General features: G+C 35.6%; 1 protein-coding gene across 2 annotated transcripts in view; it reads right to left on the bottom strand.

The window, feature by feature from the left end:
* The window catches only part of LOC136811842 (DNA ligase 4-like), a 55346-nt gene that overhangs the window by 5146 nt on the left and 27617 nt on the right, over positions 1–22583 (bottom strand). For both annotated transcript variants that reach the window (XM_067068471.1, XM_067068470.1), the window contains 9 exons: positions 11149–11249; positions 10442–10632; positions 10075–10188; positions 9110–9295; positions 8358–8522; positions 7885–7974; positions 7145–7233; positions 6007–6055; positions 5262–5521 (listed from right to left, as the gene is read on the bottom strand). In XM_067068471.1, coding sequence (XP_066924572.1) covers positions 5262–5521; positions 6007–6055; positions 7145–7233; positions 7885–7974; positions 8358–8522; positions 9110–9295; positions 10075–10188; positions 10442–10632; positions 11149–11249 — 1245 coding nt within the window. The remainder of the gene's footprint in view (positions 1–5261; positions 5522–6006; positions 6056–7144; positions 7234–7884; positions 7975–8357; positions 8523–9109; positions 9296–10074; positions 10189–10441; positions 10633–11148; positions 11250–22583) is intronic.

Genomic DNA, 22583 nt, shown 5'->3' with positions numbered 1-22583 from the left:
AATTTTCAACCGGTAAAAATTTTTTCTCAAAAATCGAACTCGGCCATGTTTTGAGCATTGCAAATACGCATCTTTCTGCAAAAAATCAGAAAAAAAGCTAAAGATGAAAATTCGAGAAAATGTAAAAAAAGCCGATTTTTCCGACATATTTCCGGCATTTTCGGCTGGAATTGAACTTTTTTCGAAAATCAGGCTCCGTCACAATTTAGGTATTGTCATATTGCATCAGTGTGCAAAATTTCATAAAAAAATATAAAGTACAGCTCGAGAAATTCAAGAAATACCGTTTTTCCGGCGAAAATCGGCTGTTCCGGCGATTTTTAGAAAGTTCCGGCTTCAAAAATCAATTCTATTGAAAATTAAAACATGCTTGATAGTGGGCATTGCTATTAATAATGTTTTTGAATGAAAAAACAACCAATTATATGGAAAAATCCAATGAAAATCCAGAAAAATGGCGATTTCCGGCATATTTCCGGCATTTTCGGCCGGAAAAAAATTGTTCTTAAGAATCAGACTAGGCTATGTTTTGGGCATTGTTAATACGCATCTTTGAGCAAAAAATCAGAAAAAACTAATGATGAAATCTCGAGAAAATGCCGAAAAACCAGTTTTTCCGGCATATTTCCGCCATTTTTGGTCGGAAAATTTTTTTTTCGAAAATCGGGCTCCGTCACATTTTGGGCATTGCCATTTCGCATCATTGTGCAAAAATTTAGAAAAAACTAATGAGCCAATCTCGAGAAAAGCTGGTAACTAACGGACGGACGGACAAAGGTTAATTTATAGGACCTCCAGGTAGGTCCAAAAGCTATCCAGCAAGTAAGTCTGTGACCGCAGTTGGAGGCGGCCTGAAGGCTCCTCTTTCGATAGCTATCAACCCGAAGGTAGGGCAGGGTGCCACTTTTTCTCTCTGGATTGCGCCACCTACCCTTGATCCTTCTTTTAATTGCTGAGCATCAAGCAGAGAGGCATCAAGTACCATTTTTGGAATCTTTTTGGTACCTCAAGGGAACAAATTTTCGCGGAACAAATTTTCGCGGTTTTTTGACGAAATTAAATTCCGCGAAAAAGGATTATTTTCATTATTTAAAAAATCACCTTTAGAATTGGTGTTTTTTGGGCAAAATAAGCGATATTTTAAGCAAAAATTCCTCTCAACCACAAAAAAAAATTCCGCCAAACTTCGGAATTTTGAGCTGTGAACCGCGAAAATTTCTTCCCTTAAGGTATGACCCAGCTGAGTTTTGAACCCAAAACCTTGCGCACCGATACTTTACCACTGTATTACGGCCGCTATCTAATTGGGTAGGCATCTTGGAACAAAGACATTTAACTATAGCTCGCTATCACTCATTGCATTTGATTACGTTTCGGAAAGCCCTCGTAAAATTGCCCTCATTCATATACAATTATTAATTCTATTTTTCCTTTCAGGCAGCTAGGACCAATTTCAGTGATCCGTTGGAAAAGTTGACACTTAATTAGAGCGCAGAAAAAATTAACGTACAACGGGATTCTAAATGAAGTGGTATAATATTAAGCGGGTAAAATTCATTTCTAATGAAAAACATGAATTTGGACGGTGTTCAACACCAAGCCCTCCTTGAAAGTGAGATTTAGCTATTTTAGTTATGATCTGACAAGATTTGTCGAAGGAAATATCATCGAAATCTGATAGATACCAAATGGGTTAGATTAAAGCCAATCAATACGTATATGAAGCTGATTGCTTATCTAGCAAAAGCAACCCAGCTGGCACACAACGTTTTTTTTGACGTTTATCTAACGTTCACAACGTCCAACGTTACATGAACGTTGAAATAACGTTGTGTGGCAGCTGGGAATGCAAATAATTTACTTGGACCATCATTTGTTCTAATCGTTTTTTTTATAAGGACCACGTTTTAAGTAGGCTGCATGCATCCCCAAATTAGTTTTGATATAGGGGATGCGAATCGGGCTCTGATATCGCTTTTGAGAAAATTACCGAATAGCTATGTATTTTGCAGAATTTTGGCGACTTGTATTTTTCAAAAAACTCGATGTGTATTGATGACGTAAATAGAAATCAAATAAAGATGCAAATAACAAGTGATACTTTTATGGACCTACCTGGTTATGCATTTAACACATATATAATTGATATCTACGTGAGCATGAACGTTAAACAATCATTCAGAACACAAATAGTGACGATTTATTAAAATTAGTCGTTTGTTTCTTACAAAAAAAAACGTTTAGAAACCAAAATTTTATGCTCTTGAAATATTCTTTCATATTCAAGACTTCGTGAGCATAAAAAGACATCTACACGCTTTTTTTTTTATAAGAATACACTTTATAAGAATGTCCATGATGAAAATGGCCGAAAAATTAAGAATATGGTAAGAATATCACCGTCATGGAATTTAGCAACTGAACCTAAAAATGCCATTTTTAATGCATTTTAACCTGTAGATTGCAAATTTTGATCTTAACCTAAGAATAGCGTAAGAATATTTTTGGATGATTTTCGCCAAAAAGTTAAGAATATCCATGATGAAATGAAAAAACACCATTCTTATAAAAAAAAGAAGCGTGTATCTCATCAAAAAATTGAGTAATTTGGCTAAGAACATTGATGTATGCTTATTAATAGTGATTCTTATAGATGAACATGCGTTTTTTGAGCTGCAAAGTTTTTTTACAAAAATCTGCTTGATCCATCTTTTACCTACTTTCATGCAAAAAATCAGAAAAAAAAACGATCCAATATTTCACAAAGTCCAAAAAACACTTTTTTAGCCGTTTTTTGGCCCAAATTTGCCCAAAAACATTTTTTTTCGAAAATCGGGCTCAGTCACATTCGAGGGTTTATAGTTATGCATCTTTGTGCAAAAAATCATAAAGAATGAAAGAGCCAATCTCGAGAAAAGCTAATACCTAAGTAATTGATAATGTGCTTATAAAAAAATATCGAATTTGGTCAGTTTTTCTATAAAAATTCGCCAAGCAACCAAAATTTCATGTCTAAACACACATATGCTTCAAAAGTAAGCCCTCGTGAGCAAAAAAAACATCTATCTCATAAAAAGATTGAGTAATTTGACTAAGAACATTAATGTATGCTTATTAATAGTGATTCTTATAGATAAACATGCGTTTTTTAAGCCAAATAAATTTTTTTTGCAAAAATCTGCTTGAGCCATCTTTTACCTATGATGGTACCCTACTTTCATGCAAAAAATCAAAAAAATTTAATGATCCAATTTTTCACAATCTCCAAAAAAACCTGTTTTTCAGCCGTTTTTTGGCCCAAATTTGCCCAAAAATTTTTTTTTTCGAAAATCGGGCTCCGTCACATTTTGGCCAACACCGCTTTCCACCTTTGTACCAAAAATCAAATGATTCCTATGATTCAATCTCGAGAAAAGCTGGTAACGAACGGACGGACGGACGGACAGAGGTGAATTTATAGGACCTCCACCCCACCGGGGTAGGTCCAAAAAGGTTCATGCGGTAGAATCTCTAAAATTGAAATCTTCAAGCAAGTTTGCAGGCCCTCCAGTCCGTCATTATCGCCTAGATAATAGACCGACTCCGTGTCGCGTCATTTTCACCCACGATCAGCCATTTTTATAAGAAATGGCAGAAAGAATATGTACAGGATGATTTAGTAACACCTTGCTTAGCTCCAAGGCTTTAAGTGTTCCTGCTTGACCTGCGTATAGTTTCTGTTTGTTTTTTTATTTCGTGGGTGAAAATTAGTCAGTTAGGAAAAGACAGCTTGCTTGAGATTTGGTTGAATATAGTGCCTAACTGGATCTTGCCAATTCAGTCTTATGCTAATAACTCTATCCCTGATTTCCTAAAAACTTGGAATTCATTGTCAACGCACATGGTAAAAGTCATTAACAATTACCAAGACGATTGTTAGTGGATCAAACATATTATCAAGCCCTTGTTGGGTTTTCGAGTCGTACCACTTCTATAGAAAGAAAGTTCTTGTGTGTGTTTCACTAAATCTTCAATGTTCATCAAAGTTTCTCTCTGTGTCATATTAATTGTCATGAAACATCTTTTATGAATAACTTTTACATAACTTTTACAAAAAACAATTCCCAATGACTTTAACGTCATGAAAATTGTAAAGAAAGTCGATTCTTTTTAATCATAATGACTGTTGTAAAAAAAATTATTGTGTTAGTATATACAGGGTGTCCCTAATAAAAGTATCGAGTTTGAACATGCGATTGAGTAGAAAGTTTTAAGTGTGTATTCACAAAATTGTATTTTAAGCTCTCCCTCTTTTTTCTTTGTCATTACGTAACAATAAAAACATACTCTGCCTGTTTACAAATGCAACGAAATTACGATCATGAGAAAAGCGCAACAATTAAAACATGTTTGTAAAGAATACTATGTAAAACTATGAAAATAATAAAAATGGAATGTATGGAACAATAGTCTAGCAAGCTAGACGACTAATTTATACATAGTAGAAATAAAGCAAAAAGTAATGAATGGAACAATTTTAGTCGTCTAGAAACCTTTGTGCACTAACTCCAAACAAAAGAAAAGTGTCAATATTGCAATTATAATTTTTTCCTGTTCAAAATAATTCTGGGGAAAAAAGAATATGTGTGGATTTGTGTATTGAAAGTTTTTCATTTGAGTTGATTTCGTTTTGAGAGTTTGTTGTTGCTTGATAAATTGTTTTCTCGCTACGCAAGTTTCTGCGTAGCTAGCCCCTGTATCTTATAAGGCTGGAACACCGGATTCTTCCAGTCGTTTATACAAACTAAATCCCGTATTATTATTACTAGTATTGGTATTATTAGTATTACACGCATTATAAACGACTCCAGTCTAATGGAACAATAAAAAAGTAAAACGAGGGAATTTGAATTTTGATTAATTTTGATTTTTAAAGACGTACATTTATGCAACAGGGGAATAGTAAAAGGGCTATTGATTAATTTATACGTTGTAACTACCTTTTGTAATGAGCCTATGTGATGGAGAACGTTCTTATATTTTAGCGATAACACACACAAACTTTTTTACTCAATCGCATGTTCAAACTCGATACTTTTATTAGGGACACCCTGTATTTTCTTACATTTTGTTAAACACACGCAACAACCTTATACTCAGGATCATGCTCGAACTCGATACTTTTTTTCCGGACAGCCTGTAGAGACTTCCACTCTAGTAGAAAAGTAAACACTTTGAAAATGTTTTAAGTGATTTCCAAAATGTCTTCTATACTACTATACCTGCATCGCCGAAAGATGGAGTACTTGGACGTCCCATGAAAATATCTTTGTTCAATGTTTGCAATATCTGAAACTTGAATATGATTCTTTTCACTATCCGCATTGATACCGTCGAAAATCTGTTTGAGTTCGTTCGGGTTTTCGATGTCTTGAGTGTAGTGGTCGCCATATTGGTCATAGTTTTGGTTGAAAGTGCTTTTGGTGGTCTCCGTAGCGAATATGATGTCAGAGGGTTGATACGTGTTCATCTGTTTCTCTTCCTATAATATGAAACAACCCTTGTCTCAAAGACCTGGCGAGAATCCTAGACTTTGGGGCGAAAAACATCTTATAATACCGATGGGAATATAAAATATCACTGGGACTAAACTAAAAAGTTATATCATTACTTGGTATTTTGAATTGTAATGCAAAGGCTTCTATGACATTATTAAGAACCTAATTCACGTCAAGGCCGGTCTTCAACTTTCGCGCGACATGAGCGAAAACCTTTTGACGTTTTTGTAAGGTCATTGGTTGGTTGAAAAATGAAGTAATTCCATTGGTCAAAATTGACGTAACGGATGAAAAAAGTAGAACTTCCTTCAACTTTTTTTTGTTCTTGCGAAACTTTTTTATGACGTAATCTTTTCTTCGGGCAAAAAAGGTTAAGAAAAAAACTGTCGCCCATTTCGCGCAAAAGTGGAGACCAGCCTTCAATCATTGTAGCGTCACGTCAGATCATAATAATGATATAGTTACACACCAGACATCGAATGAACCATGATGCTTTGACAACATCCACATTTTCACGACTATGAAAAATAAATTGCAATTATCAAGTGCGTTTAGAAAAAAGTTATACATAAAGTATTCGTGCACCCTTTTCGGAAGTTTGTCTGCTCAACGGTTTAGAGTTGAGGCCCTGCCCGATGATAAAAAAGAAGTAAACAATTCCTCAGTGTTGCTAGTTAGTGAAAAGTAGGTCCTTCTTTGTTCTACCATGAACATATAAACGACTGGGCATCCATCTCCTTCGTATTTTTGTAGAACGCACTGCTAGCTTCGTTGCCGCCTCGTTAGAAAACATAAAATAAAACAATAAATTTTGATGATATACCTCCTGGGAATACCTTGCTAACAACGTCAAAACTTCGACAAAAGTCTCTGTTGTTCTACTCTAATTCAAGTCTTTATCTATATCATACCAAAGATAACAGAGGCTAAATCACCGTCAGCTTGTCAGCTCCGACTAATATTTCTAAACTTTGACTCAAAAGTATGGAATAATTTTAGAGACTATGGGAGTAAAATTATGATATTCTTATGACACAGGCTCTCAACTTTGGCAAGCTATTCAAGTGTATACACCCATTTAAAATTCTGCATTTCAGTGTTGAAGAATGTTGACAAAATACATTGCAAACTTATGAAGAAATTCGAGAATAATTCTTTTTGTGAATAACGAGTAAATGTCCAAGCTCTGTCAATCCTTTTAGTTAATTACAGTAATCCAAAGAAATAAAATTGTGACGGAATATTGTCGGATTTTTTTATAACAAATTGGATATGGCGGCAACGAAGCTCGCTTCAAAGCCATAATAGAAGAAAAGACGTCCAGTCGTTTATATGTTCATGGTCCTTCTTAGTTCAACATGGTTACCCAAACGAGCTTAAAACAAAGTGTTTTCATCAGTATTCTTACGCCATATTTATGTTAATGATATTAAAATTCCAATGGAATTCCAATGGAATTGATATTAATCCAATCACCAGTTACCAAGGGAGAGGGAGGGGTGGTGGCTTTGATACTAATGATATTATTATATTATATTATTCGATAACAACCCGAAAATGAAATTTTATTTGTTTTCTTTCCCTGATGAACTAACCCAAATACATACCTGATAATGTTCTTAGCTCTGAAGTTTGTTTTCTCTACGATAACACATTTTGTTTCAGCGGTGGGATTTTGCACGAACGTACCACCGTTCTGTAGATGGGAAAAGGTTCGCATGCGAGATTTTGAAGTTTACGATACACGACACTTGGCTACTCTCAAAAGACTGTTTTCAAGTTCCCGAAAAGGGCAAAGAATTCTTAGAAATGTTTCCTTATTCATTGAGTCAAGTCAAAAATTAAAAAGTATCGGGAAGAGGTGTTGGAGGGTATTCTCTCGCTTAATCGAACTTCTATTATTCGAATCTTTCTATAATTCGAACTTACTACCAATTCCCGTCAAACTTCTCAATATACTTTCTATAATTCGAATCTCCTATGAACTTCGAACAAAAAGATTTCCCATTTGAGTTCAAATTAGCAAATGTCAACTATATACCCCGTAGTACAGTGGTAGAGCATCCGGCTACGGTTCGCAAGGTGTGGGTTCGATCCACTGCCGGGTCATACCAAAGATTCCCAAAATGGTACTTGATGCCTCTCTGCTTGATGCTCAGCGACTAAGAGAAGGATCAAGGGTAAGTGGAGGAATCCAGGGAGAAAGAGTGGCGCCCTCCCCTACCTTCGGGTAGATAGCTATCGAAAGAGGAGCCTTCGGGTCACCTCCGACTGCGGTCGCAGACTTACTTACTTTTACTTATATACCCCTCCACGAAACAGATCAGTCTATTTATCAGTAACGTACCTCAACTATGAATTGCTCCAGTTTTTGTTTAGAAAATTCAGTCGGACCATTTATAACACAAAATTCAGTCTCATTCAACCAGTTTGATACCTGGAAAATGAAGGGAGGTCGTTAGTTAAACTTGACTTACAGAACCCTTTGAATGTTCTTAACTTTTTCAGCTTTAAGCCTAAAAATGTTCTTATTTTCACCATATTGTAAATACCTTATTACACGAATATTACTAGTCATTTTATTAGCACGAATTGGAAAAATTTCGTGTTAAAGAAAACCCCCTTAATTAAGACCAGCCGCTGTTTCCTTGAAAAAGCAGAAAAATTCGTGTTAATTTCAGATCGTGCAAATTTCAAAGCCGTTGAATACTTGCCTAGTAATATTTGTGTAATAAGTATCTTTGTAAAATTTCTTTACTTGCTGTTGGTATTTTTGCCATCGTAGCCTTTCATAAAAAAAAAACAAAAATCATTTCGTACTTCCTGGATGTCTGTGATGTCGGCACCTTTTAGATGTTGAGCCACACTTCGTGGGCGTTCCACACGAAGCACAGTGCGCCGCTTCTTCTTGGACGAAGGTCCATCTTCAGTGTCTTCTGCATCACCACTGACTTTCTGTTTGTACGATAGGCGCCCGTCCGCCATCTTTGAGAAAGATTCCATGATTCCTATTGGTTACTTTATTGCGATGGTGGAGCAATCTAGGGTCCTCCCTGAGTGGCGCTCCCCCCTACCTTTAGGTGGATTGCTATCGAAAGAGGAGCCTTCGGGTCGCCTCCGACTGCGGTCGCAGACTTTATTGAAATGGTATCAGAAAATGCAAAAAGATTTGGCGTATAGTTAAAATGGGCTATGTAAGAACGGCTAAAAGGGACGCTATTACTAGGGGTGCTATCAAATTGTTCTAAAAAAACGTGACGTAACGTACCTCTCCCTCTGAAATAGCCGAATACAATTTTCATCACAGAACAAGTACACAAAAGAATTAGGAAAATGCATGTTACTGTTACGAAGATAGACAGAAGATTTTCTTTCCCAACCCTCCTCCTTTTTCCTTTCATTCTTTTATGCACGTTTTTCAGTTCTTGCGCAAAAAGTAGAAGGCTCGTTGATGAATATTTCAAGGTTTCTGTATTATGTTAAAATGGTAATAAAATCTCAGCTTTTCAATTATCAATCAATATTTAAGATAATTATCGATGAGAAAAAAAGAAAGAGAAGATATTAAATACCTTTTTCATTTCTTCGAGCTCGTCAAAGGTCATGCACTCAAACCACGATTTATCATCTCTCACTCGTTCCATACGTGGAAACCTCATGGTGCATTGGCATTTGTATTTGTCTGATGGTGTAATTTCGGAAGCTTTGATCTGAACTATTATCGAGTCACGTGGTTCAATAACAACGTCAGGTTTTTCCTGGAGTTGAGAGGAGAGAAAGAATCCTTCAAGAAAGTTGTATTTAGTATTTAACAGATTAAAAAAAGCGGCTAATCTAGTCAGAGTTGACAATTCTTTTTTAGAATTTTATGTGACTTTTACCTTAAACTTAAAGTACAATTTTAATATTAACTTCTCATTTTTGCTGATTTCGTATGAACACGTTCACTGTAGTCTGTACACATTTTTTTATAAGCAACCCCAATTTTCAGCTCAGGGCTGGAGTTGCCAAAAAATAGCTAATGGATTTTAAGCTAAAAATGCTTAGCAATCTTTGCTGTTTATCTCATTTTATTTCCAAATTACCTCAAGTTTGGTATCTAAATACCATCAGTACACATTTTAATGCCAAATAATGCTGAAAATACGTTTTTTTTAGGTATTTTTTGTTGCTTTCCTGGTTCACGAGGTTCAAAAATTTTAAAGTCAAATCTGAGTTCCTTTTTAAGTTCAGCCAAAAATCATTTGAAGGATGTGCTCGCATAATCGACTTAAAAAGGTGTGGAAAATACACTAAAATGTCAATGAGCCCAATACTGAATGTATACACCTTTTTGACCGTAGTAGAGCGGTCAGGCGCGTGCCACTTAATTATTCAATCATCCCCTTAAACTCGATCCAATCCTTTTTTGGCACATTTTTCTATTGTTTATAGGAGCAAAAAAAGGACTGGGACGGTTTTAGTGGGATAAAGCGGACAAAAAAATACCCGCGCGGCAATCGGCGGCTACGGTCGAAAAGGTGTATTGGTTTCTTACCTTACAGCCATCGGTGAAGATAATCGAGGATGTCGGTCCTTGAAACTTCTTCCAATGAGGATTCAGTTGATCGCAAATTGATTTCAATTCTTTGTCTGAGTATCCTGAACCCACCTAGATGAAAATGAATGATTTGGGAATTGTAGAGAAATAGGAGCTGGGGATACCGAGGTAATAAAATCAATTTGATATGGTCTAATCTAATAGCTTTTACATTTAATCTCAAAATCTGAAATATGAGTCTACAAATATATACACACGATGTGTTAGACTTCGTCGAATTGTTGAGATTCACTTTTCAAAAATGTCTTCCTTTAGGCTATATAGATTTTTTGAGTGACCCAGTCACCCGGTTTAACACACATACCTTGCCAAACGTCATGAATTTGGTTGGTCGTTCACCAGGAGTATCAGGAGTGACAGCCACGCCCAACAAGAAATGAGAAATCATCCCGCCACGGCGTTTACCGGATCCGTATTCACCACCAAGAATGATGAGATCCAAATCATCACCCAAAGCGTCAACGTACTCTGGCTTCAATTTCAACCAACCGCTACCTATGAATGGAATTTATTAAAGAGTTTTTCATTTTCGAGTACAATGGGCTTTTCCAGAAATAGTCCGCCCCCCCCTGTTGAGGATATCGGATATCCAGGGGGTTAACGAATTTTGCTCAAAAGTGGAATCCAGGGGGTTAAATATCTACAAAGGAGTGGATATCCAGGGGGTAAAGTGTCTTTTCAAGTAAGAAATACGATATCCAGGGGTAAGCATCTTTATAAGAGAGAATATCTAGGGAGTCGAGCTAATTTGTGAGAGTGGATATCCAGAGGGTTCGATACTTGGCAAAATCAATATCCTCAACAGTGGGGGTAAAATATTTTTCTGGAAAAGCCCAATAAGCTTGGAAAGTGACTTTCATAGCAGAACATTTTAAAGCCCATTATGTAAAGAAGAAGGAAACTTGGGTAATTTAGGTATATCAAACGACTAAGTTTTAGCAAATTATCTTGCCAACCCCAGTTTAAATGTTATCTTAAGTTTCTTGGCCGAAGTATATAAAAGCTGTTCACCTTTTCGTTTACTTGGTTTATAGATAGATGAAGGATCTTTGATGACGATCCCTTCTTCACGTTTGTCTACCGCTTTGTTGATTGAGTTGATCACGTCCTCCCTGAATGAACGAATGAATGAATGAATGAATGAATGAATGAATGAATGAGTGAACACTTACATCGATTTAGATCTTACAGCCTTGGGTTGGAAACTAAGTTATATTCGGATATCCGTAACTACCTGTCTCTTCATGTGTTTGTGTGTCGTATAAAATTTTCGTATTCTAAGTTTTTTGCTCCACAAATATATTCGCTCTGTTTGTTTTGATTGATAAAGTCTTAGTAGTTCAAACTTAATCCAGTCACTGTTTTGAATTTGAACGCCCATTTAAACTATGCAATTCTTCAGTCTTTCTTACTTCTTTATTTCGACACCCGGGGGGGGGGGGGTACTTAGGCAAAAATGGATGATGGGTAAGTGCAGACGGTAAGGGTCGGGTTTTCCACCTTTCAAAGTCTCTCTAAGGGTCGGAAAAATCATTTTGATTTCCAGAGAAAAAATTGTAATAAAATCTCTCTAAGGGTAAGACTTTTTTCAAAAATCGAAAAAAAAAAATTCAAAAAGTCTCTCTAAGGGTCACCTTTTCAGCAAAAATCAGTCTCTCTAAGGGTCGGTTTTCGGAGGTCCCGTCCGCACATACCCCTCATTCGCCAACCCTAGTACCCCCTTTCAACATCAAGCTTATTTCAAATTGGCTGGATGACACATTCAAAGTGAGTTGTCTAGGACAACACCGGTACGGCTCGTTAAATAAATTTGTCGACCCTGAAAAAATAGCCTTTTCCCGAATCGTATGTTCAATATGGTGAAGCAAGCTGTTTGTCTACCCTTTCATTCGTTACCTATCAACCCTTTCAACATTTGAAGAGTAAAAAACTAAAAATAGACATGAAACATTTTCATGGTCATTGTATTGTTTCTTATAAGTGCTTTTCAAGAGAATTGTTGAATTTTCTTTTGGAATTTCCAGAGGTGAAAGAAAGTAGAGTCTTCCAATGGGTAAAGTCGTGAACTTCTTGATAGTTGAATTATGCTATTTCATAGTGAAAATTTGACTAAAAAATATAGTCAAGCCCCCCTGATTTTAATTTAGATTGTCAATTTGTTCTTTCTCATATCATAATTGATTTTCGGGGTCCTTTTCCAAAACCATTGATAGAATTTTTCCTTACTACAGTCACCTTTCCGATTTATCGAGTTTTTCGACCTCTCATTTCTGAAGGTCATTTCTGAAATTGAGATCAAAAGCTTTTCAGTTCCTTTTTTTATGGCTGTTTCGATTCATTTGGGTTTTACGGTCAAACCTATATGAAAAAAATATTTTATCCTACCGGGTCTCGTTTCTATTCCTTCCATGGGATACTGTACTTTTGTCAGAGGAAAAACTTAAAAATTGAATATCTCAAGAACCCGGATTCAATTTTGTAAGCTTTTTTTGACAGAATAATGATTCAATTTATACATTTTTGTTGATTTTGTATTTGTGATAGTAGAATCTTGAAAGTTTTTCTATTCTAAATTAAATGCAGTACGAAGGGTTTATTAAATCGTATTATTATTAATTAGTAGTTTTTCAAAAAGTCGAAAAAAAAATCGGGAAAGGTGTATTGATTTCTTTTCTGTCGGACCCATATATATGAACATTTAAGAAAGACTAATAATGTTTTCCTATTGTTTATCAAGAACATTCGCATAGTTATGAAAATTTATGAAAATAAACGCCATTCGACTCTGCAGAAACTATAGCAACAAATGACTGTAAAAGCACGTCAATCAAGAATATATAGCAAAAAAGAAATTCATCTTTACAAAAGAAAATTAGTCTTTACCTTTATTAGTTTATTAAGTGAGAAATGAAAGAACTTGAAAAGGGGAAAAAATGTTTTTTCTAATTTGATCAAATCAAATCACTGATCGAACGTAAAGGAAATAAAAAGTGACGGTGAAAGAGGATCTAGAGAGGAAAATGTCCGGTTCTAACTATCCACTTCAACTATAAAATTATTTTTGTAAAATATTTCTATGAAATTGTTATCAACCATGGAAAAACGACAAAAATGGATTATCATCATTCTCTATCTCATAGTGAGCTTGCAAACAGGTGCAACCTATGAAAGGTATGAGATTCAACTCCTCGGCTTGTTCACTATATCTCACTGTGATGATACTTTCGAATGCGAGAATGCCAAACAGAACCAAGCGGTGATGGAACGGGTCCAGTATGACCAACTTCATCATTTTAATGCTTTAGTCCATACATGCTTCAAAGATGTGCAAAACAGCTCGAAAATATTGACTGATTTAGTGTTGCCAATCACCACAGACGAAAGAATCGATTACCATATTGTGTGTGATAATGTTCACGGTATTTGGAACAAAACAACCGAGAGAATCATCATTTTCAGTTATCTCTCTTTCGATTTGACCAAATTGTTGAGTGCATTGGTCCTTCCTTTGGAATCAATCTTTTTAATCAGTGTAACGGACAAACCCATGTACCCAGCATATTATGAAGATAACACACGATCTGTTTACACTTATGAAGCAAGCTATGGCGCTGAAATCGCTGAAGATGTTACTGATATAAAGAGACAATTGAATTTAACATACATGGCTTTATTAAATCTCGGTAATGGAAATCAAACAACGAAGGAATTGTCTACAAAAGCGCTCTGTGAGAATGATCCAACCACTACGGAAATGTGCATCTTCATAGAAACGAGCCCAAAAGATTGCATCAAAGAACTCGTCGTTGATGTCTCAAACCAAAGTACAATTCACCAATCATTAAAGTTGTTGAAATCTTACGGAATCTCGTTTTTCTTCATCGCTGGTTACCCAGCCCTTTATAAGAAATTTATATTGGAAGCTGATATGCCGTATCTGGCTTCGGAGGACGGGACATTTCACATTCCTATTATCCCAATATCAAGAATTAAGGATTTTGGTCGAGATCCATTCGATAAGGGAAGCAAATCTTATCATGGTGAGAATGTTTTGATGAATTTCCACGGAGCAACAGCTGTGAATGCATTGTTCAGATTTGTTTTTCGACTTCCAAGTGTTCTAGTGTATGATATTAAGCGGGACAACCCAGCCATCAAATATCTTTTCAACGAAATTTTACAGGACAATGAAGTATTAAGGATGGAATTTGAAAAACATAATTTACCATCGCACTGGTTCACGTTCAAAAACATAAAAAATGCTATACATTCTCCATTATTGAGAAACAAAATCGAACAAATATTTGTTTCTTTTATAAGCAGTGAATCGGGATTATTGTCAATAATATCTTATTTGAAGAGTGCTTACTACATTAGTAATCTCAATTTAGACCAGTTGAAATCAAGCTTAACGTTTAACCCTACTCAAGCTCTTGAGCGTAGCCTACAGTGTAATGACACGAAACCACACTGTAAGGCAGGTCAAAAACTGGTTCATTCGTTCTACAAAGCGCCCTTTTGGACGCAAAGCTATGGTTGGAACTGTGAGCAATGTCAAGGATCGACTTATAAACCAAACGCAGGGAATGACCAAAAGTTGCATGGAGTGTTGGTATCCAAATAAAGTCAATTGGAATCATACCACTTGCTATGACCCGTACAACGAAATCGTTCTTAGTTGGGATCCAGTAATGTTATTGGTACTCATTCTTCAGCGTTGATGACAATATTGACCATCTTCACTATGGTCATCTTCTTAATGAAGCGTGAAACACCAATCGTAAACAAGCCAATCGAACAATGACTTGTATTCAATTATGCAGTCATTTATTGCTCTTTTTGTTCCCCAATACTACCAATAATTATCCCTTTATCCACAATAACTTGTATTTCAGCAAGTCTTCTTGGAATGGCTTTCAGTCTTACACTATCGATAAATATCTCAAAATCTCAAAAATTGTACATGATCGTTACAAGCAAAATTCATAATGTCGAATACGAAATTCTGATGACCAAAGCATCTGAATGGCTTATTATAATAGTGGCATTAATGATCAACGCTATATACACCTTTCGTCTTCGTAAACACAGAGGTCACGATACAAAAGAAATACTTTGACCAGACATTAACCAAAGAATCGTATGTAGCAACGAAATCATGACTTATATTCAACTCTTCATAGCTGTGTCACTCTCATTGTGCAATGGTGTTCAAGGGTTCCGTGCACGTAAATTGCCGTCACGTTTCCAAGAAGCAAATCACGTCATTTATTCATCTTTTATTTCCACGGTGATTTTCATTGCTACCACGGCAGCTTACTTTTCGCAGAAATCCATGGTCGATAGAAGCTTATCGTGTTACTTGTCACAACGTGTACAATACGACACATTTTGTCTTACTTTATGGGTACAAACTTTTTATCGTTGGTTTAGACCTCACTTGAACACCAAAGAAGCTTTCAGAAAGAAACGTCTTGATAAAATGGAAATGATAATGAAAAATCCATTATTTGTATTGGATATATAGTGTTGGCTAGCAGTGGCGTTGTGGGAAAACTTTTCTGGAGGGGCCAAAATCAATTTTTTTAAATGGCGCACCCCCCCCCCCCAATTTTCCAAATTGGTGCAATAGTGGGTGGGGACTAGTTTCTAAACTTTTACTAATTCATTTGCTATGGAAACAACTGATCGACCGCCAAATCACTAAATAAAAATAGACAAACTTGACACTTGCTAGAGTGAAAATAAACTTAAAGAAACAATGTGTAATGCGAGCAAAGCGAGCGAAAAAATTGATGTTTTATGATTTCAATATTGTTGTCAGCAAATTCGTCTTGAGGCACTCTTAGATTTTCATTTAATAATGCTATATTGTACACAAAAAAACTTGTAAATTAGTTAGATTGCAAAGAAGTTACCAGTTAAAAGATTGCATATATTTTGAAATTATCTCAGTAAAATTGGTGGGCGCAATTTAAGGCGCATAAAGTATGATTTTTGAGATTGGGGCGTTTAAAAAAATCTCTTTTGGCGCCCCTTGCTCTTCGGCGCCCCTTTAAAAAAGCTCCGATTGGGGGCCATGGCCCCCCCGGCCCCCCCCTGCCACAACGCCACTGTTGGCTAGAGTGAACTATAAACAACTATCGCCAAAATTTAGTCAATACTTGCGAGGACATCTTTAGAATGGAGAATCCAGGTGCGTAGATTAAGAATTCTTTCGAAAGAATATAGTGTAAAATGAAGAAAAAAAGACCACTCCCTTACGCAAAAGATATGAGCCTACCAGCTGATTGGTGGATTCACGCCAAGGCTGCCGTTTAACCGTGTATGACGCATGACCGTTCGTCAGAAGACGATATCGTATTATTTTAAGTGGTTATAGTTTTAAGAGCGGCGGAAGCAGCGTCCTTGAGCAGACTGTATTTAATCAAGTATTTAAATTAATAAAAGCCATTGTGCCATACGTATCAATAAATATCATTGAAGGAAAACATGGATTTAACATTTAAGAAATTTGTCTCATTTGTTCGGCTGCCACTCTGAATTCCACATCACCACAAAAGTGCGCCGCGTTCCCATAATAAACCCAGTTTTAGGATTGTCTCCAACGATGCCGGGATCCTGTATATATGAAGTAGGCAGAATTGCCTTTGTTACCATGCTAATACAAAGAATTGTGCACGTAAAAGCAAGTCTTATAATTTCTGCCTGATCGTGTGTAGTCAAAACTTTCAGGTTTTTTTTATTTCACAGTAGACTCTTAGACTAACACGTTTGTTGGTTTTATAAGTTGAACTTTTCAAAAGCTTGAATAGTTGAACAAAAGCTTCTTATTTATTATCAGAAAACAGTGCCCGTCTATTTATTTCAAAACTTGCGTATTCTTGTAAAATATCTCTTAGTACAGATTTTTTTTCTTCAAAATTTCCAGAAATCATTTTTAGTTATATGACTACCTTTTTGTAAAATTTGAACACAATCAGATGAGTCCTTTGCAGAATATAACATTTTTCAGACACCGACTCTACCAGTGGATACTGTCACGAGGAGAACGGGGATTGTCTCTTGAATAACAATGAATTTGTATTCGGGATCGAATCTGGAACCCAACACTGAAAAAAGTCGAGAGTCTTGTGGACGTAATGAAATTGAGAACACAAACATTAACTGACACAATATATAGTTTCGGCAAATCCAGGGTTGACTTCATACAGTATAAATACAACGATCGAAGATCGAAAATGTATTCAGTTACAATGTTCAACTGTTGAGATCATAAAACAAAGGATCGACTTAGAAAGTCGAGAGATGCGTGCAGCTTCCATACAGCTTATATCACAATCGCCATCTCTCAATGAACTCATGGGGAACTTTTCTCGTTCCAGTACCAAAACAGAATGCGTTCTACATTCTTTCTCGATCTGTTTGTTAAACTCTAGCGAGCTCTTCACTCTACAAGTCAAAACATAGAAGCGTTTTTCATTTCATTCTCTAAGCATCATATCAATATTGTACTCAATATGGTTATGAAGATGGTTCCTATAGCAATAATTATAAAAATAGTAGATCATATATTCACCATGACAATACCCCTTAAAACCAACAACAACAAAAATGTACCCCTATATCCTGATAGAGAAAACAGTAAGGGCTGAAACTTTTTGTGAGTCTAGGCTAACTATGAATTTCTTCCCTGGGTATGGTTTTTTGGAAAAAGCTGCTAAGAAAGTTTTTATTGCTTCGTGAATAAATGCAATTTTACTATTTACCCCTTAAAACCTACAAAAAGGTTTTCTTGAATAACTTTTTGTAAAATAGTCATTCTGGTCTCAAATTTTGAACAGTGATTCACTGCAAAGTTACAAATGCTACAATTAGATCATTGGTACCTAAATATTTTCGAAACTGTACGTTAAAATCAAATTACGCCTTAAAACCTACACTATTACACCTTAAAACCTACAAACATTGACCCCTTGCTCACAACTTACTTAAACTGTGAAAATGCAATTCAGGTGCTGAACCGTGATTCAATTGATCAAATATTTGCTAGAAATCCAACAATATTTGTATTTTTCAGAATTTCATGCCCGTAATGCAATTGCGCCTATTTTTTTTTGTCAAAAAACGGCTTTGAAGGATCAAAACTTTTATTCACTTCATTTTTTACGTATGTTACTAATGTTTTTCTAAATCTCTATCAAATTTGTGACATTTTGGTATGCAATATGACCATGTTTTGAGAAAGTCGATTTTCAGATTTTATTGGCTGATGAGCTTTAAAATAGAACTTTGAGGGATTTACGATTTCTTTGGGGTGTAACCATGGAGAAAAAAAATGATTTTTTCGTACCTTCCATAAGTATAAGTACCTAAAAGTAAAGGTTTAGGTCCGAAAAACTTGATTACTTGAAGGAATCTTAGATAACATTTTGAATAACTCCGAATTTTACGACACTTTGCGATAATCAAAATTTAGAAATTAAGTACCATGGAGAAGAAAATGATTTTTTCGTACCTTCCATAAGTAAATACCTAAAAGTAAAGGTTTCATGACCTTAAATTCATTTGTGTAATCTCTAGGTCTGAAAAACTTGATTTCTTGAAGGAATCTTAAATAACATTTTCAATAACTTCGACTTTTACGACACTTTGCGATAATCAAAATTTTAGAAATTAGGTATTTTATAAAAGTACGTATACCTAGAGATTGTCAAAAAGGATTAAAGGATATAAGATTATACAATATTAAATTAAGTTTGGTAAGAGTCTAAAACCCAACTTTGTAGGTTTAAGGGGTATGTGGTTTTAAGGGGTATCCTTTTTTTTTGTGATGAAATTGATTTGTTGTTCATAATATGTAAAGTTTCCATTTTTTTGAAAAAACATGAAAAAAGCAAAAATTTGAATATTACGGTCTGTAAATTATGACTGACTGAGTTAAAATTCCTGAAATTTTAGTTATAAAGCTACACGTTTGCAAAGTTAAAAAAAATCAAATAAATAGTTTTCGAGATATGACATATTTTCGTGACCAACCCCAGACTAGAAAAATCGTAATTTTTGTGCTACCGACCCCCAAAAAGACCCCCCCCCCAGTAAAACTTGAAAGCCACTGATTTAGCCCGTAAACCATCTGGTTTCATATATACTATATAATAAGGCACCTAAAGATCAATATGGCACATTTTCGACCAAAAGGTGTCGCGACGGTGAGTCATTGCCTGGTTTGAAAAGCACTTTCATGAAACAATATAAAGACCATGGAAATGTTTGTGAACCATGGAAATATTGATTTAAAATCAGATTGTTGAAAGGTTTTTCTTATAATTATAATCGATTTTGGGGGTCCTTTTCCCAAACCATTGATAGGATTTTTTCCTTGATTGAATGCTTTTCTGTCAAACCATTGATATATGAACAATTATAAAGACTAATAATGAAGCTCTGGTTGCCATATTGCATATTGTTTATCGAGATAAAAATATGAGAATAAACGTAATGTCGACTCAACAGTAACTATAGCAACGAATAAGCGTCAAAGCACAGTGAATCAAAAAATACAATAGCGCAAAAAGAAAATCAGTCTTTACCTCTTAGTTTATTAACTGAGAAATAAAAGAACTTGGAAATCTTGCTTTTTCTAGCTTGATTAAAATATAATTAAACGAACTGGAAAATGTTGCTTTATTTAACGTAGAGGAAATAAAAAGTGACAGTGAAAGTGGATTTAGAGAGGAACATGTCCAGTCTTAGCTAGGATCCTCAGCTATAAATTTTTTTTTGTAAAATACTTCCATCAAGTTGTTTTCGACCATGGAAAAACAACAAAAATGGATCATCATTATTCTCCATCTCATAGTGAGCTTGCAAACAGGTGCAACCTATGAAAGGTATGAGATTCAACTCCTCGGCTTGTTCACAACATCTCATTGTGATGATACTTTCGAATGCCAGAATGCCAAACAGAACCAAGCGGTGATGGAACGGGTCCAGTATGACCAACTTCATCATTTTAATGCTTTAGTCCATACATGCTTCAAAGATGTGCAAAACAGTTCGAAAATATTGACTGATTTAGTGTTGCCAATCACCACAGACGAAAGAATCGATTACCATATTGTGTGTGATAATGTTCACGGTATTTGGAACAAAACAACCGAGAGAATCATCATTTTCAGTTATCTCTCTTTCGATTTGACCAGATTGTTGAGTGCATTGGTCCTTCCTTTGGAATCAATCTTTTTAATCAGTGTAACGGACAAACCCATGTACCCAGCATATTATGAAGATAACACACGATCTGTTTACACTTATGAAGCAAGCTATGGCGCTGAAATCGCTGAAGATGTTAGTGATATAAAGAGACAATTGAATTTAACATACATGGCTTTATTAAATCTCGGTAATGGAAATCAAACAACGAAGGAATTGTCTACAAAAGCGCTCTGTGAGAATGATCCAACCGCTACGGAAATGTGCATCTTCATAGAAACGAGCCCAAAAGATTGCATCAAAGAACTCGTCGTTGATGTCTCAAACAAAAGTACAATTCACCAATCATTAACGTTGTTGAAATCTTACGGAATCTCGTTTTTCTTCATCGCTGGTTACCCAGCCCTTTATAAGAAATTTATATTGGAAGCTGATATGCCGTATCTGGCTTCGGAGGACGGGACATTTCACATTCCTATTATCCCAATATCAAGGATTAAGGATTTTGGTCGAGATCCACTCGATAAGGGAAGCGAATCTTATCATGGTGAGAGTGTTTTGATGAATTTCCATGGAGCATCAGCTGTGAATGCATTGTTCAGATTTGTTTTTCGACTTCCAAGTGTTCTAGTGTATGATATTAAGCGGGACAACCCAGCCATCAAATATCTTTTCAACGAAATTTTACAGGACAATGAAGTATTAAGGATGGAATTTGAAAAACATAATTTACCATCGCACTGGTTCACGTTCAAAAACATAAAAAATGCTATACATTCTCCATTATTGAGAAACAAAATCGAACAAATATTTGTTTCTTTTATAAGCAGTGAATCGGGATTATTGTCAATAATATCTTATTTGAAGAGTGCTTACTACATTAGTAATCTCAATTTAGACCAGTTGAAATCAAGCTTAACGTTTAACCCTACTCAAGCTCTTGAGCGTAGCCTACAGTGTAATGACACGAAACCACACTGTAAGGCAGGTCAAAAACTGGTTCATTCGTTCTACAAAGAGCCCTTTTGGACGCAAAGCTATGGTTGGAACTGTGAGCAATGTCAAGGATCGACTTATAAACCAAACGCAGGGAATGACCAGAGTTGCATGGAGTGTTGGTATCCAAATAAAGTCAATTGGAATCATACCACTTGCTATGACCCGTACAACGAAATCGTTGTTAGTGTTGGAGATCCAGTAATGTTATTGGTACTCATTCCTTCAGCGTTGATGACAATATTGACCATCTTCACTATGGTCATCTTCTTAATGAAGCGTGAAACACCAATCGTTAAACAAGCCAATCGAACAATGACTTGTATTCAATTATTCAGTCATTTATTGCTCTTTTTGTTCCCAATACTACCAATAATTATCCCTTTATCCACAATAACTTGTATATTTCAGCAAGTCTTTCTTGGAATGGCTTTCAGTCTTACACTATCCATAAATATCTCAAAATCTCAAAAATTGTACATGATCGTTACAAGCAAACTCATAATGTCGAATACGGAAATTCTGATGACCAAGGCATCTGAATGGCTTATTATAATAGTGGCATTAATGATCAACGCTATATTACACCTTTCATTCTTCATAAACACAGAGGTCACGATACAAAAGAAATACTTTGACCAGACATTAACCAAAGAATCGTATTGTAGCAACGAAATCATGATTTATATTCAACTCTTCATAGCTGTGTCACTCTCATTGTGCAATGGTGTTCAAGGGTTCCGTGCACGTAAATTGCCGTCACGTTTCCAAGAAGCAAATCACGTCATTTATTCATCTTTTATTTCCACGGTGATTTTCATTGCTACCACGGCAGCTTACTTTTCGCAGAAATCCATGGTCGATAGAAGCTTTATCGTGTTACTTGTCACAACTGTGTACAATACGACACATTTTGTCTTACTTTATGGGTACAAACTTTTTATCGTTTTGTTTAGACCTCACTTGAACACCAAAGAAGCTTTCAGAAAGAAACGTCTTGATAAAATTGGAAATGATAATAATTGAAAATATACATTATTTGTATTGGATATATGTGTTGGCTAGAATGAACTATAAACAACTATCACCCAAATTTAGGCAATGCTTGCGTGGACATCTTAAGAATGGAGAATCCAGGTGCGTAGATTAAGAATTGAGTTCTTTCGAAAGAATATAGTGTAAAATGAAGAAAAAAAGACCACTCCCTCTACGTGCAAGATATGAGCCTACCAGCT

Source organism: Clytia hemisphaerica, unplaced genomic scaffold (genome assembly GCF_902728285.1).
Source record: "Clytia hemisphaerica strain Z4C2 unplaced genomic scaffold, Clytia hemisphaerica genome assembly, whole genome shotgun sequence".
Taxonomy (NCBI): Eukaryota; Metazoa; Cnidaria; class Hydrozoa; order Leptothecata; family Clytiidae; genus Clytia; species Clytia hemisphaerica.
Note: the sequence above shows the minus strand (reverse complement) of the source record. Positions and strands in the feature narration are given on the sequence as shown.